This window comes from Nannobrachium achirus (genome assembly GCF_963921795.1).
Source record: "Nannobrachium achirus genome assembly, chromosome: 23".
Lineage (NCBI taxonomy): Eukaryota > Metazoa > Chordata > Actinopteri > Myctophiformes > Myctophidae > Nannobrachium > Nannobrachium achirus.
The window spans coordinates 22,390,184-22,409,667 of NC_137830.1; the positions used below are offsets into that span (position 1 = coordinate 22,390,184).

Genomic DNA, 19,484 nt, shown 5'->3' on the forward strand with positions numbered 1-19,484 from the left:
GGATCAGAGTGGAGGTGAAGGGAGGGTGTGGTTGGGGACCACCCGGGGTCGTACCTCCCTCGGCCAGGGCCGCCGCCACCTCGTTCTGGGTGGAGTAGATGTTACAGGCAGCCCACCTGCACTGAGCCCCCAACGCAGACAGGGTCTCCATCAACACCTAGAGGGGAGAGGAGAGCGGTGGTGGGAAAAAGTACTATTTCTTAAGTAAACGTATCAATAGTGCAATGTAGAAATACTTTGTTACAAGTTAAAGTCTGGTATTCAAAATGTACTTAAAAGTACAAAAGTATTGGTATAAAAACTTAAAATTACTTAAATTACCAAAAGTAAAAGTATTCATTATGCAGAAAATCCCATTTCAAATTAATACAAATCTTTTGAAAATATCAGATCACAATGCGTTGCGACACATTGTGAGCTTGTACTACTTGTAGATCGGCTATTTTCAAATGGCCAAAATGTATAGAAGGTTGAAGTTGTTAATGCATGTTTTGTAATAGTAATCAAAAAAGTAACTAGTAACTCAAGTTTTCCAATAAATGTGGTTGGGAGTAAAATTACAATATTTGGATCCGAGATGTAGTGGAGTAGAAGTACATATATTGGAAAATTGGAAAAAGTTACCTAATAAAACGTTCTACTGGGAGCTACAGACCAGTGTGCGGACTTCCCTTTCTTCTCCATTGTATTCATTAGCATAACGGTGTGTACGTGAACACTGTGCATGTACTACTCACAGCTGTCTGGGCGGTGATGTGGGTGCATCCCACCACCTTAGCACCCGCCAGGGGCTTCTCTCCCTGGGCTCGCTTCCTCAGAGCCATCAGGGCTGGCATCTCTGGAGGTGGGGAAGACAGGGAGAGAGAGACAGCGAGAGACAGAGGGAGAGAGAGACAGAGACAGAGACAGAGACAGAGACTATTTATATATTTTCAGGGGTTGACACTAGCCTCTGTCCGACTGCCCATGGCAGTAAAATAAAACTTGCCAGCAGGTGGAGTTTGCTTTCGGGTTGCCCGACCGACCAGGCAAGTGCGTGTTTGAGTGGGGACGCAACCATCTTGAGTTCTTTATAAACAAAACACGAGATATCTGCCTAAATACGAATGTGCCCAGAACGCTCTGTACGCCCGTTCTTACTTTCATTGCCCATTTATTTTTTTGCACAGCCCCAGAATTTGACCGGTAATTCAACCTACTCATTTTACCTATCAGTTTATAATGGACTATTTACTTTTCGGGGGCAAGTAGAACATGACCCATTTAAATTTGAGATGTCACTTGCCTGGCAGACAAGTGCCTCTGAGACCTCAGTGCCAACCCCTGACGGTTACTTAGTATTTCACTCATCCACCTAATTACACAGCTGTTGATGCGACTGTGTGTGTAGCCTGCAGGGGTTATTTGAAGCTGGCACTATCCATACCCAATTAAGGGTTGCCTCACAGTGTGACATTGCAATGTTGTCAGAGACAGTAGGCATACAAGGGGCAGCATTGGCTCAGGGCTAGAGCGGCCGCTTGGCAAGCGGAAGGTTCCCAGTACGATCCTGGGCTCCCCCAGTGTCGAAGTGTCCATGAGCAAGACTCTGAACCTCTAATTGCTCCCGATGAGCAGGTTGATGCCTTGCATGGTTTCCTTTGCCATCGGTGTGTGAATGTAATGCACAATCTCTGTAAAGCGCCTTGGATAAAGGTGCTATATAAATGCACCATTTACCATTTTATACGGAACAACAGGAGCAAGCGAGTCACCCACACGCACATACACACCACAATACACACCACAATAATTAAGATTCATTCCTTTCGCATAAAGCTAGAACGTATCCGCTGTCCTAGTCAGGACATGTGTCCATCTTCGTTGGAACATTTAGTCCTCCTCACAAAGAGAGCAATATATAAGATCATGTGTATTAACACGTGATCTTAGGCAAAAGTAAGTGAACATTTTGTGAACGTGTTACATAGCCTCACAACTCCTTGTGTAATGTGACACGTTAAAGATCCAATGCAAGCCATGTACTGTTACTTTTCAAGTAGCAGATCCACAAGCTCAAAACGTGTTTTGAGCAGGTCGATTTGCTACGTTTGATGCCTTTGTGTGAGGCTTAGTATGATCAAGTAGGGCATTCATTCACAAAGAAAATTATAATAACACAAAAAGTCAAAACACAAAAAGTCAAAACATGGAGATAAGAGGTTTCTGCCCATCAGCGACGACATGACATATCGTTGTTTTGATTCTGTTTGTTTTCGCACAAGAACAAAAACACCCACACACTGTGCTGACCTTGCTCCGCGATTTCGATCTCCCTGCGCCCGAAGTCGGCCTGTTTGATGTTCTTGATGCAGAAGTCTCCGTTCCCCTTGGAGTTCTTCTGCTGTTTGTCCCGGGGAGAAGTCTCATCGTCTGAGCTGTCTGTGTACGATGCCGCTGCAAAAAACAAACACAGCGAGATGTTCACTTCTGTTTAACAGTCAATGTTTCCAAATGCAAACAAAAGGCCCGTCTTTGAGCTGTACCACAGTGTGCTAGTTCTCATTTGAAACAATGTTCCAGTTCAGTTCAATTTATGTCCTGATATGATATGTATATATATATACAATACAACAATAGGGATGGGACGATAATCGTGATAAAAAACACACAATAATGGTATCGTGGATATTTAGATATATCGTGAGATTATCCTGCGTCATGCGCTGGGATAAATTCACCTTTTATTTGCCGAGCTGCATATCTGGTACTATTTAAATCCTCTATAATTGGTAAACGGACCTGGAAATAAAGTATGTTTTTTTTTCTCACTCCAAATCTCTTATAGCCGATCTACAAGCTTGCAGATCTGCTATTTTTTGGCACCGGTTCTGCACCAGGATAATGGATATTGGGGATATTTTGTGATAAGAGCGCAAATCGCAATTTCTTTGGTCAAAATTATCATGACATGACATTTTCATATTGTCCCATCCCTTATATAACAATGTACATCAGTGCAATTAGAACAAGGCACAATATAAAAAAAGTCCAAGGCAGAAGTTGTCAAGTCTATTTGAGATAATAAGTCAAGATGCTGGAAAAGGGGACAGGGAGAAGCATAATGCTTATCGAGCCCTACCCCTGGCTCAGTTTGCAAAAAAAAAACTATATAAAAGAAAATTGTCAGTGTTTACGGCACACTTCAAGAATACATAATTAAAATGGTGTTTTTGCACACATACATACAGTACAGCATACCCTCCCACACATGTGACCCTCGCTCTCACGTACGCACACCTCTCTCTCTCTCTCTCTCTCTCTCTCTCTCTCTCTCTCAAAGTATAATAATAAATTCAATATTATATGACCAGTAGGGGTGCAGGAAAAAAATCGATTTGAATTCGAATCGTGTTTCTAACATTGTAAGATTCAAAATTGATTCTCATTTTCAAAACATTTTTTTTTATTACACATTTTTTTATTAGATATTACGTTGTGTTTGTACAAGTTAAAAGAATGTGTGCAAGCATGAATAAAACAGACAGGTTGTCTTGGATTTACCTTTGTGTGTTTACATTATTGCAATAAGTTGATAAAACCTTTACAATTATACAAGCTACGTAAATGTACTCTGCTTTCATGACAGCAGACTGGAGTAGATCCTGCATGATAGCCTATGAATTGAATAGAGAATCGTTTTGAATAGAGAATCGTTTCTAAATCGGAAAATAATTGTTTCTGAATCAAATCGTTTGGATTTTAAAGAATTGAAAAAAATACAAAATAATAATAATAATAATCGAATTGTGACCCCAAGAATCTATTCTGAATCGAATCGTGGTATACCCAAAGCTTCGCAACCCTAGTGTACAGTAACTAAGTACATTTACTTAAGTACTGTACTTAAGTACACTTTGAGTTATTTGTACTTATTTGAGTAATTTACTTCTACTCCACTACATCTCAGATCCAAATATTGTACTTTTACTCCACTACATTTATTTCAAAACTTTAGTTACTAGTTACTTTGTAGATTTTGATTATTATTACAAAACATATATTAACCACTTCAGCCCTAAATACAGTAAATTTTGGCATTTTGAAAATAGCCGATCTACAAGCTCACAACGCATTGTGAGCTTTTGTTTGGTACTTTTATACATTTTGATACCAATACTTTTATACAAGTAAATGTTGAATACTGGACTTCTACTTGTAACAAACAGAGTACATCTACATTGCAGCATTGATACTTTTACTTAAAGGGGCACTCCACCACTTTTCAACCTATGTTCATATAATTGGTCCTCACTCAAAAATAGCTTTTCTTTTTTTTCATAGGAGGGCTGTGGGCAGGTCAGAAACCCATAGTCTTGTGACATCATCGATTGCCAATCCAGCTTATAGAAACTGCAGGCTTTCTATTCCTGAAAAGTTGCAATTTTTAAAGTGGAAGCCATTGTTCTCGCGATAATAAAAATCTAAATATTTTTTTCAAAAATATTGATTACATTTTTTTGGGGAAAATGATGATGTCACAAGACGATGGATTCTGAACTTCCCACAGCTCTCCTAGGAGACTTGGACCGAGTAGAAAAAAATTGTGATATTTTATCATGAACATTAGTGAGGACCTATTATATGAAGACAGGTTGAAAAGTGGTAAACTACTCCTTTAAGTAAAGAATATAAGTACTTTTTACACCACTGTATATGACTCACTCCCACCGGGTGGGACTTTTAATCACGAAAACGATTATCGTCCCATTCCAAACCAGACACACTTTCAATTAAAAATGTTCTATTGATTACTCACGCCATGGAGACTTGAGTTCAATAGAAAAAAAATATATATATATAATTATATATTTATCGCATTCCAAAGACAAAAATCGTATTATAGTAATTTGTTTCCAAAATCAATGGGGGTACATTTATTGTAATAAATCGTTTGTCTTCAATAGGAAAGCGACAAAAAACTAAAAATATGATTGAACTCAAGTCTCCATGGCATGAGTAATCAATAGAAAAAAATCAATTTTGGGGGTGAACTGCTCCAAGTCCTCCAAAAGAGTGAAAATAGCCGATCTACAAGCTCACAATATGTCGCGATGAGACACGTTCCGACCTTGTAGATCGGCTATTTTCGCTACTTTTGCGTGGCACTAACTATCGTACGACGAAGTAGGGCATTCATTTACAAGAAAATATATGATACAGTATGCAAACCACTTGAATATGGAAGTGAAAAGAGTACAGGAGCACATGTGCGCACACACACACACACACTAATGTGACCATCGAATGAACCAAAATGCTGAATCACTGCCTTTAAGTCCGTCATACAATGGTTTACCAGTAAGACGCCTAAGGGCGAAACGCTTAGGGCGAGGTCGTGCCATGTCTTGGCCATCTGGCCAGTGATGTCTATCGGACCAGTTACCCATATATGGAGACCCCTGATACCCATATATGGAGATCCATGTACTATATAAGGAGATACGAGACCCCAAACATGCTTACTCAGTTATTCGTTAGATATATATTGTTAGATATGGGCTAAATGTTGATGACATTAGGGATCTCCATATAAGGGCACGAAAGGGATTCTGTTAATGTGGTTCCCCTGACATCTAAGTGATGTCAGAGCGTCAAACCGAGCGTAGACAGACGGAGACAAGATGTGACCGCATTCATACTAAACTGCGACCTACGGTCAGAATAAATTAAGCATTAACCAGAGTGACGTAAGGGCAGTTAGTACATTGTTACAGAGTGAGTGAGTTGAGTGACAGCAGCAGTGACATTAACCAGTGGTCGAGTGTGGGGTCAATCACATCAGTAGGGCTCATCCTGTAATCTGAATCTGCCTCATTAGATCAGTGGTTCTCAACCTGTGGGTCAGGACCGGGGGGGGGGGGGGGGGGGGGGGGTCCCCACATTATTTTGGGGCGTCCCAGATGATTAACTTAATGTGCAACGTTGTTTTCTCCCTCAACAGTAAACAGATAAACTAGATGCGCGCACAGGTCGGAACCAAAATGAGCCAATGAAACCAGCGCTCCCCAAAACAACAGGTTTGAGGATTGGTGGGAATTGATTACATGATACAGTCACCTGTGCATTTAGTCTCAATGTTTGTAAACAAGAAACGGGTCTATAGAAGAGGGTATAAGCACATTTCAAGTGACAATTTAAGGACTTTTAGACCAACTTTCTCACTATGGAGTTCCCTGCCAAGCGACTTTGGGCGACTTTTACTTAGAAAAAAAAATAAAAAGTTTTTTTTTTTTTGGACCCAATTAAATCTAGTAAACATGATTTCAATCGCGATTTTGCATGTTCCACCCCCCATACAACCCCATCTTTCAAACATGGCAGCCATTTTTGTTTACATCTGAAGAAAACATTATGGCTGATAAATCATGAATGCCTGAACGGATTTCCAATCTTTTTTTTTTGTTTGAAAGCTGTGAACAGCCTGCACAAACATGGTGCATGATCTGTGCATGGGCGTGCATGATCTGTGCACTATAAATTACATGGGAGTCTATGGAGGCTTCTGGCACTAGTGCCACTCGAGGGGCATTTTAAATTGGCAGTAAGTGAGTTAATACCTCAAAAATGACAAATTAAACATTGGCCAAATTGTCAGATATTAGAGGCAGAAATTGTGAAAATTGCCGATCTACATGCTCGCGAGGCGTTGTGAGCTTGTAGATCTGCTATTTTCACAATAGAACCATGTGATATAAAATGTAATCTCTCAAGAACAGGCTCTCTGATTAGAGGAAAAGGAACTTTTTTTGACGATGGCTAGCCAGATTGTACAAAATGTAATGCCTCAACTCTGTGCTGGTCAGAGTGGGGGGTCACAAGTTCAAATATGATTATTTTAGGGGTCACTGGTCACAGCCTGAAAAGGTTGAGAACCACTGCATTAGATTATGAGATAGCTAGCTCATGTGCAAAGTTGACATTTTTGGCCTGAGATTGGCTCTAGATTAGAAGAAAGGTCATGGGGTCACTCAAATTGTTAGGGTTCATTCTGTGTGGAACGTGATTGCGCAAGTTTCATGGCAGCCTGCCCATTACATTTTGAGTTATCTTGAGGGCTAGTAGTGGACATTTTTGAGTTATTGGTTCATCAAAACCAATGGTGGCCATCCTCTGGTGAGCAAGAAGGTGAACAGATATCGTAATTGCAGTCAGTTGTCTTCAATAGGGGTGTATCAGTTAATCAAATTAATTGATTTAATGGTTAAAAAGAATCATACATTTTCATAAAATAATACATTTAGTGGGGGGAGATTGACACACGTTTTAAAATTGGCTGCGATACAACTGTTCATCGAACTAACCGATTTAAACGATTATGAAACTAATCGATTACAAGAAAATAACATTTAAAAACTAGCTAATCGACTTGTTACTACTCGAGTTAGAATCTTAAAGAGGTGGTGCCATAGTCTTGTTCTTTTTCTGTTTTGTATTTGTCTATGAAGTTAACATTACTCTAATATACCACAGGGTGAAGTTATAATGTGCAAATTTGCCTTCCCTGTGTATTGTTGGTTACTTCCTGAAAGCCGAAAGCCTCCGAGTCAAAAGGCCCAACTGAAAAAACACAGAGTTAATGACATCATACAATCAACCCCTCCCTCTTTACCATACACCCAACACAGTGGGTGTGGCTAACTTCAGCTGGGTCACCACCTGACAACCAGTCATACTTAATGAACAGGTGCGTGTGGGGGGGGGGGGGGGGGGGGGAACCATGGCACCACATCTTTAATGGTGACATGTTTATAGTTAGCCTTAAAGTTACACAAATTAAAAATAAGATTAAAACAAATATATACTAATATTTAAAATGTATACAATAAAAGAAGACTGTCCTGGTCACCTGCACTTGGGATGCACGTTTGCCGAATACCATTAGTAGATATAAACAGAAGCAGTAAGCATCATACTTGCGCCATCAGCAGTAAATGGGCATTATAAATAGGCTTGTTTGCGCGTTATGTCCCGAGGGACCCTAACCGAACATCTGTCCGTCTGCTCCCGTTCCGTTTGTTTTACAAGCCGGCGCCAGAGTTTGGCAGAGACGTCAGCAGCCGACGCAGGTTAACTCCTTATGTTAATGTGGCTACCGGCAGAGCCATGGGCTGTGTGGGCCACCCTGACATGGACCGTAAACTCTGATTGGAATATAACCAAAATGGTGACAAGAGTCAAGAGTTACGTAAATAGGCACTGACGATTTTACTGTGTTCCGTCTCTGAGGGCAAGTCTGTGGACAAGAGTCTGTGTCCACAGACATGAAGACCTTAGTGGTTGGTGGGGTCACAAACCGTGCAAGATGCAGTCACAAAACTCAGCTACAGATTTGTGGTTGAGATCACAACTCTAAACTCTAAAATGTTTTGTTTGGTAAGACCTGAGGTACGCATTATTTACTGTACACAATGCGGGGCATTAAAACAAATCATAAAAAGTTGAAATAGGGAGAAACAAGGTTTCTGCTCGAAAGTGATGATATGAAGGTTCACCAATGACATGGTAGAGACCTGCCGTGGGACAGTTTTCTTAGTCTCTTCCCACATACTCATTTAATTTCTGACCAACTCCGCCAACGCCCGTAATGGTTTAATTTCTGACAGCTCACAGCTAAATGTACTGCAAGTACCTTTTAGTTGTTCATACTGCTGCAATATTTCCATTAGGATATGAAGACATTATAACCAGAAACACAGAATTAGACAGCCATTGCAGGCACCGCAGACATCGACACAGTGGGCTGGGCTTACTGCTTGACAGTAGGCTTGGGATCGGGAACTGCATCCAACATTGAGGAACTAGGAATTGGTTCTAGGGATGGGACGTATAGAGGTTTAAATTTATCGCGGAATTATCCTCGGTCATGCACTGAGATCAATTCACCTTTTTCAACTCAATTTACCTTTAATTTAAACGCTCTATAATTGGTCAAACGGACATGGAAATAACGTACTAGATAGTCTTTTTTTTCACTCTTTACCAAATCTCTTTGACGAAAAATAGACGATCTACAAGCTTGTAGATCGTAAATTTTGCAGTTTATTTTATTTTAGTTTTTACGCCCATTCCCGGCCCGTAAGATTTGCGTTGGGTCTCGTGGGATTCCAGATTCCGATCCCAATGCAAGGCTCTAGTCTCTAATTTGAGGGAGCAAGTACAATGGAGAAAGTGTATTAATGTCTCTCTGTGTCTGTGTGTGTGCATGTGTTTGTACCAGAGCTGTAGCTGTCTGTGGAGGACTGGGAGATGGAGCGAGACAGCGAGCGGCGGCCGATCTTGGTAGGACGCTTGTTAAACTCCTGCTTCTGGTCAGCAAACTGGATCTGTTGAGACGAAGAGGGAGAGCGAGATCAGAATTCAATGTAAACACAACAGAAAACTGATTTAGTCCCCCCAACCAAGTAAATGGCGTGACAATATATCCATCTAAAAAATAGATAGCCCTAAGGGGCGAGAAGCAACAAACATGTATTTTGGCAGGCCTTAATGGAGTCGTCATGGCTGATTTTATATTTGGTTTAATGCTGAAAATAGCCGATCTACAAGCTGCCCATTCAAGTCAATAGGGGAAATTAATTCATTAATTTGTGAATGGCCATATATGGAGCGTGACATGAGGCGTGATTGACTGACTCACTGACGGACATGAGCTGGCCGTTTTCATACTTTTATGAAAACGGCTAACTTTTATGAAAACCTCACCAGAACCCGAATTAATTTCTACTTTCTACTAGTTGTGTGAATCTCAGCCTCTGTGGGGGGTATTTATATGCAAATATCCTGGCCGGGCGCCCGCTGGCCTGGTCCAGGTGCATGCCACATATACAGTAGGCATTGATGCCTGACGGCGTTGCCGGTCCGATTCCCGACCCGGACGACCTTTGCCGCATGTCACTCCCCGTCTCTCCCCCCATTTCCAGTCAGTCTACTGTCCCATCCAATAAAGGCATAAAATCCCCAAAACAAATCTTAAAAAAATAAGAAATATCCTGGCCAATGGAACTGGAATACATGGTAATACATGGTATTACATGGTAATACATGGTGATGATTAGGTGAAAAAAAGAAGTAATACATGGTGATGATTAGGTGAAAAAAAGAAGTAATACATGGTGATGATTAGGTGAAAAAAGAAGTAATACATGGTGATGATTAGGTGAAAAAAGAACAGGAAAACGAATTATTTAAACTCTTATTTATTAGTTAAACCTTTTTTAATATAAAATATAAATGTGGCCAAAAAGCTACGGTGGGTCTTGCAGGGTTAAAGTGCACTACAGTAATATGTTGGTTCCATTGACCCTAACCGTAACACAATCAAATTGATAGATCGTTGAAAAGTAATAAACATGCTCTGAAAATGCACGCGGCCGCCGGGCCACGCACCCACCCGTGTTAAGTGGTCGGGTGAGTGGGCGAGATTTCCATGTGGGCCCTGAACCAGAAAAGCCTCTGTGGTAGGCTCAAACCAACCTTGCGACCGTCCAGACTCCAGAGTCACAAGGCTTTGAGCCTTTTCTGTGGTGTTGTTGTCAGTTGGGTTTGTAAATGTCAGAAACAGATGGTTAATGTTCATCCGGCACTTCTATTGTTATGAGTTCACGTCGATGTTGTGAGATAACGTGCGCGAAAACAACGGGAAAGCCATTATCAGTGTGAGTCAAGGACGCCACACAACGCCATTTCATCCTGGGACTGCAGGAGTGTGAGTGTGTATGGAGAGTTAAATAAGGTCAGATTGTTATTAGGCTATCCGGGTCATTCATTGACCAGCTGTGTGCACATTATTACGCATGCATTAACAGCCCGTGGCTTTGATCACCCCGCAATGGTCTGTGTTTTCTCAATAGTTATTACCAAAACTATCAAGTACAGCGACTTAACTCTGCGTTTGTTTAATCAAAAAGGAGTTTGAACCAGCAACTCGGAAGCAGAGGTTTTATAAGACACTGTGACATTGTGTGTGTTCATTTAACTCAACAAATGGACAATACAAATGGAACCTAAAGCATCAACGATAATTGCGACCGTAGGTCGCACTTACTATCAAAACCTCCACAAACTGTGAGTGAGTCAGTCTGTCTGTCTGTCCGTCTGTCTGTCACACCTCACACGTCACACTATTGCCCTGCTCATATCTCCGCAACAGTTGCCCCGATCCATGCCAAATTTTGCACACACGCTCCTTGGCTGCCAAACTTCAACCTCCAAGGACCCCCGGAGCTCCAGGGACCCCCAGGCAACGCGGACACCCCACCCCTCATTTCTCACATGGCCCTCTTCTAGCGCCACCATGAGGCCGATTTTTAAAACACATTTTTGGACACTGCTCCTACAGTTTTTGCCCTAAAATCACGCAAATCGCTACACAGTATGTCTACACTCATCCCATCACCATGAATCTGTCCCATATAGCGCCACCTTCAGGCCGATTTTTAAAAACACATTTTTGGACACTGCTCCTACAGATTTTGCCCTAAAATCACGAAAATCACTACACAGCATGTCTACACTCATGTCATCAACATGGATCAGGAAGATTTTGGAAAAACACATTTTTGCCCTATTTGTGGAGATAAGCGACCTACGGTCGCTTATCTCCCGATTAGGGAGTCTTACTGGTAATAATAATAATAATATACGTTAACAACAGACAGAGATTTTCGCCCATTTTATAGTCGGATGACAATCGGCCACATAAAACGTCCAGGTCGGGGGTTCCAGGTGGTAATTCACGGTGCAGTGCAACACCCATGTCGGTCACACAGATGTCTGACGTGGAGGTGACAAAAGGAGCCGTCACGTTTCAAACAGGCAGAGGAACAACGCAGCCGCTGCTTTGTTGTGTGTTGTTCAGAGAGGATCGACGGTACGGCCCGAGCCTCTAGGATTGGACTTTTCATTCGGAGATGAAATGGGATTTTAAGTAGAGAGAGAGAGAGCGCGAGAGAGTGGGGGGGGAGCGAGAGAGAGAGGGAGGCACACAGAGAAGAGAAAGAGATAGACCTTGGTAAAACACTCAGGGAGTGATAATGCGTTATGAAACAGAACACTGTGAGCGAGTGTGTGCAAGTGTGTGTGAGTTGAAACAAGGCCGTCATAGTGAGTCAGCGATGTCTGTCGTGATCTTTCCTTTCATTTATATCCAATACATGAAAGCACGTACGCGCGCGCGCGCGCTAATGACAGCGAAGGGAACCGCTATCCAATGGCAGGAAGCTTTACAACACAAAGAGGTCTTGTAAGGACACACATACAGTATGGTATGTTAAAGCTACGCTGTGTAACTATCCTGTTCCACCCTGGATTCAAACCCGGGGCTGCTGCCCACTGCACATACAGTACTGACCACTGAGCCTGCTTGCTCAGGGGAGAAATTGAATTTTGACTAATTTGGGCAGCACATTACAACTCGTCATGTAAAAAAAACACAACAAAAAGCAAGAAGAATAGGGGTGTGACGATTCACTTAGCACCCGATTGGATACCTAGAATGACGATTCGATGTATATTGCGATTCTTAATTATATTGCGATTAAACGTTTGTTGTGATTCGATATTACGATATATTAGATTTATTAGAGATAAGAGTAGGGGCAAAAGTGTGACGTGACGTGACGTGACGTGACGGACAGACTGAGTCACTGACAGACACACAGCCGGTGGAGCTTTTCATAGTAACTTGCGACCGTATAACAATATAAACCATGAGTTTGTCAGTCTTTCTGAGATTAAGTTTGGATTCTGAACTTTACAATTCGATTTTAGTAAAAACAAAAAGATATATACAGTATATATTGATATTTGAGTGATTTCTTTTCCCCACCCCTAAAGAAGACCAAGAAATTCAACTAAATAGCTAACCAGTAAGATGGCTACATGAGTTTGTGAGAGAGAGCGTGTACTCTCGTGCGTGTGTGTGGGTGTGTGATGAAGACTGTTTGGGTGCGTTAGGAAGGATCTGAAAGATCAACAGGGACTCTCTCGTTCTCTCTCCTCTACTTTTTCTCTGATCCAGAACAAACTGGCCAAGCCATGGACACAATGCCACAAATTGTTTTCCTTCCTTTCAACCCTCCCCCCCTCTTATTTTTCTCTCTTTCGGCTATAGTTTGATTGTTGACTGTTCCACAGCTCGGGGCCAATGGGGTCGCTGGTATCAGGACTAGAAGTACCAGTTGGAATGATACAGAGGTTGTAGCATTGGGAAGAAGGCTCTACAAACATGCAACAAATGTATAATCAAGTGAACAATGGAACAATTCAGTTGACAAAATAATTAGTGGGACATTTAATCAATTTGACAACTATTAAAGTGTCGAAAGATGGGTAAAACAACACAAACTGCTTAAACGGCTTGACACAGTAAAGTCCTTTCAGAGAATACAAACACAACCATCTATAAACCACCTCAGTTTACAGTCTGGATAGTATGGGCTGATCAGACAATGGGTGGAGGACGAGCTGTGATGATACGTTTTGAGTCACTCAGACACTCATCCACTCATTTGCATCTGTATCAGACAACTTAACCACATTAACCCTAGTGTCCCAATTTTGTAGTTAAAAACGGTAAAAAAAATAATCTAAAAAAATGTGCCCGGCTAGTAAGCAACGCCAGCTGCAGCTAATAAAAAATAATAATAGGTGTATTAGATGTAGGAGTGCCCAGAGCAATAGGTGTGGCAATGTGTGCAAGCATAGACAGTAGTAAACAGGTGTGTGGCGTCTGACAGACTACTATTGGTTGGTACAAAAATATGAAAGAAAAACTCTTGCACACTGTTGGGCTCCAGTGTCAAAGTTAAATTTATTGCACCCACAAAGTGCAATAAATTCAGTGTTTTAACTGGGCAGTGTGCAAGCGTTTTTCTTTCAATTCTGCAAGTCTGTTTCGCTTTCCACAAGGCTCCTGCTGTATTTTGGTATTAGACACCTCTTCTTCCTACCCGAAGGGCAACATTTAAAAGAAGGTGTGCTCCATTATCTCAGTAGCAAAGATTTCAGCACTTGCATGGGAGGGAGACCAGAGTTTCTTTCAATCTTAGAATCAAAGTTACAAAGTGCAGCTTTAGGCCATGGCTACACGGAGCTGGATATTTCATATATCCCGGTTTTTCAGATTTCCACATAGAAAATATCTAGGTCCACACGGAGCTGGATATTTCATATATCCCGGTTTTTCAAAATATCTAGGTCCACACGACAAAGATATCTAGATCTAACAAGCACACACACAATAAAGTCTTCAGAGATATCCGGGTTCCCTGTCTACACGGATCCAGTGAATCTGATATTTTTCAATCTCTCCACTTATTTATCCGGTTTCAAAAATATCCAGCTTCGCGGCCGAAATATCCAGCTTCATGTGGCTGCAAGCCCAAACAGCATAAAAAAATCACACCCGTGTGAACTGAGCGGTGGTTGTGTGTGTGTGTGTGTGTGTGTGTGTGTGTGTGTGTGTGTGCGTGCGTGTGTGTGTGCGTGTGAGAGAGAGAGAGAGAGAGAGAGAGAGAGAGAGAGAGAGAGAATATTGCAGTTGATGCTCAGACTAGACTCAAGAGCACCCTCTCTGGTCACTGAGTGGTAGTTCAGGCTACATACACACATACATACACGGATACACGGATACACGGATACACACACGGCCATGCTATGGAGCGGTCTACCACCGCTCAAAAAGGTCTAGCTTCAGAAATATCCAGCTCTGTGTAGCCATGGCCTTAGTATCCCCCAAAACAAAAAGCAGCGTCCCTGTCCAAAACTAAACAGAAGATATTACTATGAAATCGATTACGCATTAATTCTTTAGCAGTGTTTCTCACACTTTCAAATTTCAAGGTCTCCCCTTAACTCTTGATGGGTTCATTTGGTTCGATTTGTACATGGTCAGAGACAGTTACAGACTTGTATGGGTCAATTTAACCCTCTGAAGGAAACCACAAGAGTCCCTGGAATACACTTGGAGAAACACTGCTCTAGCATTACAGACAGATATTTCACTGAACTCTAACCTTGTCATGAGTCAGAAAGAACCCCCTCTCTCCTCCCAAACACAACAAAGATACTATGGTGGTGAACGGTGTAGGCCGAAACAGTAACAAACTGAAAGACATTCCAACTGCCCCTGTGATGAGCCATAGTAGTAGGCCTATATTTAGGAGAGAAGTGGTGGTCAGTAGTGTCTTGAGGTCAGTGTGCTAGCTGTGCGTCTAGACCAGACGCAGCTACAGTAGGACAGATGAAGGGCTTGGAGGAGGCTCACAGAGAAGATCATTTTTGGAGCTCAGGGGATGGCAGGCCTTACTGTGCAGACCTGATTTTAGGGAGCATATAACTGCAGGTTAGCTCAAGCCCAGGGACAGAGGGCATAGCCTAGGGCTGGTAACTTCAAATCAATTGCACCGATTATGTCAAACTTTCACCACGATTACGATTAATGAACAATTAATAAAATAAAAAGAAGTGAAAATAGCATATCTACAAGCTTGTGACGTGTTGTGAGCTTGTAGATCAATTTGTTGCGCAATGGTGGTATTCAAAAAGTAGTACACAAGGACCGGTGTTGATGTATTTTGTCGAAATTGCCCGGCTCTAGCATGCCAGCCAGACAGAGTGACCACACACTGGAAACAGAAACACACATATAGTACCGGTATGTTTCTAATTCTATACACAAAAGCTGCTTTGTTGGTACTCGTGCAGCGGGTGAAATCTCAGGTTTTTAGGATCATGGTGCATGCATGAGTAAGCGACCTGAAGAGCAAGTGAGCTAATGAGAGAAAGAATGGATATGATTATGTCCTCTTCCTTCCTGCAGGCCCATTCCAATCCAATCCACTTTATTTATAGAGCACATTTAAAACAACAGTGTTGTAACCAAAGTGCTGTGCACTCAGAACAACGAAATAAATTAATAAATAAATAAAATACTAGAATACCAAACCAGGTTCTAAATAATGCCCTCCTGATAATGTGAGGCTTCTTCATCTTTGGATGAATGCCTAGGCCCGAATGGGTTGAGAAATGTGAGGAGATGTGAGATATGATAGTGGAGCTTCAGTACACTGTAAAATCCTGTGTGTTCATTTTACGCAGAAGAAGAGTGCACAAAGCGGTACCAAACGTTGGGTCCATTTGTACACTCTAAAATAAAAGGGCACTATGGACCCGTGTACTGCTGACTTGTGGCGCAAAGACCACCAGAACATTATTTGCATTTCTTTAAGAAGAAATTCATTCACACACACACACACACACACACACACACACACACACACACACACACACACACACACACACACACACACACACACACACACACACACACACACACACACACACACACACACACACACACACGTCCTTGTTTTAATCAAATCAGATGACTGGTGCAGAGGTCAAAAGGCAGGAAATACAGCATTGCATGTGACCTCACATCTTCTAGGCCTTCTTCTACATGAATGCACACGTACGCGAACTCTCGCACACACACACAGAGTGCAGAAGGGATTTAGAGATGACACATAGGCACAGATGTGGTCAGAAATGGGATCAGACATAATGTGTGTGTGTGTGTGTGTGTGTGTGTGTGTGTGTGTGTGTGTGTGTGTGTGTGTGTGTGTGTGTGTGTGTGTTGTATGAGCTTGCACACTTGGGAGGGAGGGATTTTATAAATGTAAGATTTTAACCGCTTGAAACCTATAGACTTCCATTGACTGACCTGTGGTTTACAGTGGTGGTTCTAAAAGAGGGGTCCGGGAACCCCCGGGAAAAGTAGTCAATATAGAATTAACAATTATACATTTAAATGTTGGCTATTCAAAAATAGCATGTCTACAAGGCACATCTGCGATTTAATCAGACATTTTCAGATGGGGATTCACGGCCAAATACATATCAATTTGGGGGTCCTTGACCTTGACAATGAAAAGGTTTGAGAAGCACTGATTTAGAGAGAGTATGTTATGTACTTAGAGAGTGCATAATGCCTTTATCACTCCCTGAGTGTTTTACCAAGGTCTCTTTCTCTCACTCGCTATTCTCTTAGTCAGTCTCCCTCCCTCTATCTCTCTTTCTCAGTCTCTCTCTCCCTCTATCCCCCACTTCAAATCCAATTTCATCTCTGAATGATTATTAAGAATATATTAAGGTGATTATGCATTTGGATTCTGGTGGTCTCATTTTTGTGACCTTGTCTTATGTAACATGTGATTGTCTTTCCTTCATTATATGACAACACAGCGATAGGGTTAGTGAAAAGCCATTGTGTCTCTTTACCATAATCTCTTTTATAGTATCATACTCGAAAAAGTAGAATATCTCCTGCCACACTAAGGTCGTTATTGTTTATTGTGTTTCCGTGGTCTCAGATTGCATACAGCCCTTTTTCAGTTTTTAGTTGTTGTTTTCTTCCTGTGCGGTGTGCTGTATTTAAAAACAAAACGATTATATTTTGGGAAGGGTTGCAATTAAAGACATCTTCTACATGTTTTTTATTCTTCTTTTCTTTACCCATATAAAGGATTGCAAAAGAAAAGAAAGAAAAGTCCAATAACGTAGCTGTCGGGTGGAAAGCTTGTACTAGTACTGTATGTCCAAAACTGTTACTTTTCAGGAAAATATAAAAAAATAACCTGTGGATGATTTAGTCACAAGCAATCGTTCATACTTTTCAATGCTTAAATCGATAATTATAAAACCCACAGATAATCTATCTAACAACTTTCACTTTCAAATTATTTCAAAAACAACAAAAATAGCAGATGTGCAAGCTCACAACGCCATCACGATGTGATGCGTTGTGAGCTTGTACTGTAGATTGGTTATTTCCGCTAGGTTTATGCAACACTGTTGTACGATGAAGTAGGGCGTTAATTTACTTAAAATGTGTGGCATTAGCGCCCGCGTGCCGTGAACGTGTAGACAGAGCTAACGAGAAATAAAAAATTGTGACAAATGATCGTGTGTGTGTGTGTGTGTGTGTGTGTGTGTGTGCGCGCGCGCACATAGACGACACATCTCAGTCATCTCATCTCAGTGTCACGATTACACATTTTAGGTCACGATTGTTACTAAAATAATTGCGATTAATGGTTTAATTGTGTGTTTGGCATTGAACATCGGAACAATAGAAACATCAATAATGTTCTTATTTTTTTAATGTTCTTAATAGTATTATTTTATGCTTTAACTATTGAAAAATAGAAGATATACAAGCTCACAGCGCGCTGCGAGCTTGTATATCTGCTATTTTTGAAAAATCGTGAAAATTTCTAGTGTCTTTTGAATCCTTTGAAGGTTTAAAAAAAAAAAAAAGAAAAACGTGTTTCTGTGTCAGCAATCTGGCTTAGCCATCGTCAAAGAAAAGGTCCTTTTCACTTAACTGGAGCTCAGTTAGTCTGTTCTTGAGAGACTACTATGTCAGTGGTTCTCAAACCTTTTCATGTGAAGGACCCCCAAACTGGCCACGGACCCGCATCTCAAAATATTTAGTTCCAGGGACCCCCCAGAAGCAAAATTTGAGTTACAAACGTTCGCTTTGAAAATACATATATTCAAAGACTTGCACACATTTTCACGACTTTTTCAAAAATGGCAGATCTACAAGCTCACAGCGCCGCGCTGTGAGCTTGTATATCTGCTATTTTTCACTGGTTAAAGCATTCAATAACTCTAGGCCTAATGACGTTTTTACTCATGTCCATGGCAGGGGTGTCACACCAGATTCTGGGCCCTGGGTATAAGGATTCACTGCGGGCCCCCCATGAATGTTCTTCATAGGGGGAGGGGGTCTAACCCATTTAGACTGGGAAGGCATTATTACGCGTTATTTTGTGCTTTAACTATTGACAAATAGCAGATATACAAGCTCACAGTGTCTCACAAAGTCTTTGAATATTTCAAATCCTTCTAAGGTCTTTTGAAAAACTTATGTTTCTATGTCTGGGGTGCTTAAACCTTTTCATGTGAAGGACCCCCAAAATGATAATCTTAAAATATTCAGTTCCAGGGACCCCCTCAGAAGCAAAATTTGAGTTACAAAATGTTCACTTAAAAAATACATATATTCAAATATTTTCACACATTTTCACGACTTTTCAGTGGCGCGCTGTGAGCTTGTATAGCTACTATTTTTCAATATCTAAAGTTGGTCTTTGGACATTTTAAAGTCCACATCCCAACCTTAACAGCAAATGTATTTATTTTATGTTTTTATGCTCAACATCACTTCATTCTAATCAGACCAGGTTGTTAACCCTACCAGTGCCAGCCCCTAGAGGGCACCAAAGAATGCCAGACTTTCTCCCATAGGGGACTGTATTAGCATCCGGGGGCTCACGTTGCAGTGACGCGCGTGCTCACGTTCGTGCACGTCATGGAAAGGTCCCGGATGATAATGCTAACAGAATAGCTATTCCCATTTTGTCATTTTAAAGATC

General features: G+C 41.4%; 1 protein-coding gene across 3 annotated transcripts in view; it reads right to left on the minus strand.

The window, feature by feature from the left end:
• LOC308309218 (putative adenosylhomocysteinase 3) overlaps positions 1–19,484 on the minus strand; it is a gene marked incomplete at its 3' end in the record, with an annotated part of 91,570 nt that overhangs the window by 22,413 nt on the left and 49,673 nt on the right. For 2 of the 3 annotated variants that reach the window (XM_080754719.1, XM_080754720.1), the window contains exons 2-5: positions 9,257–9,365; positions 2,293–2,436; positions 738–838; positions 55–157 (exon numbers count right to left, since the gene is read on the minus strand). In XM_080754719.1, coding sequence (XP_080610845.1) covers positions 55–157; positions 738–838; positions 2,293–2,436; positions 9,257–9,365 — 457 coding nt within the window. The remainder of the gene's footprint in view (positions 1–54; positions 158–737; positions 839–2,292; positions 2,437–9,256; positions 9,366–19,484) is intronic. The other variant, XM_080754721.1, reaches the window with a different exon arrangement.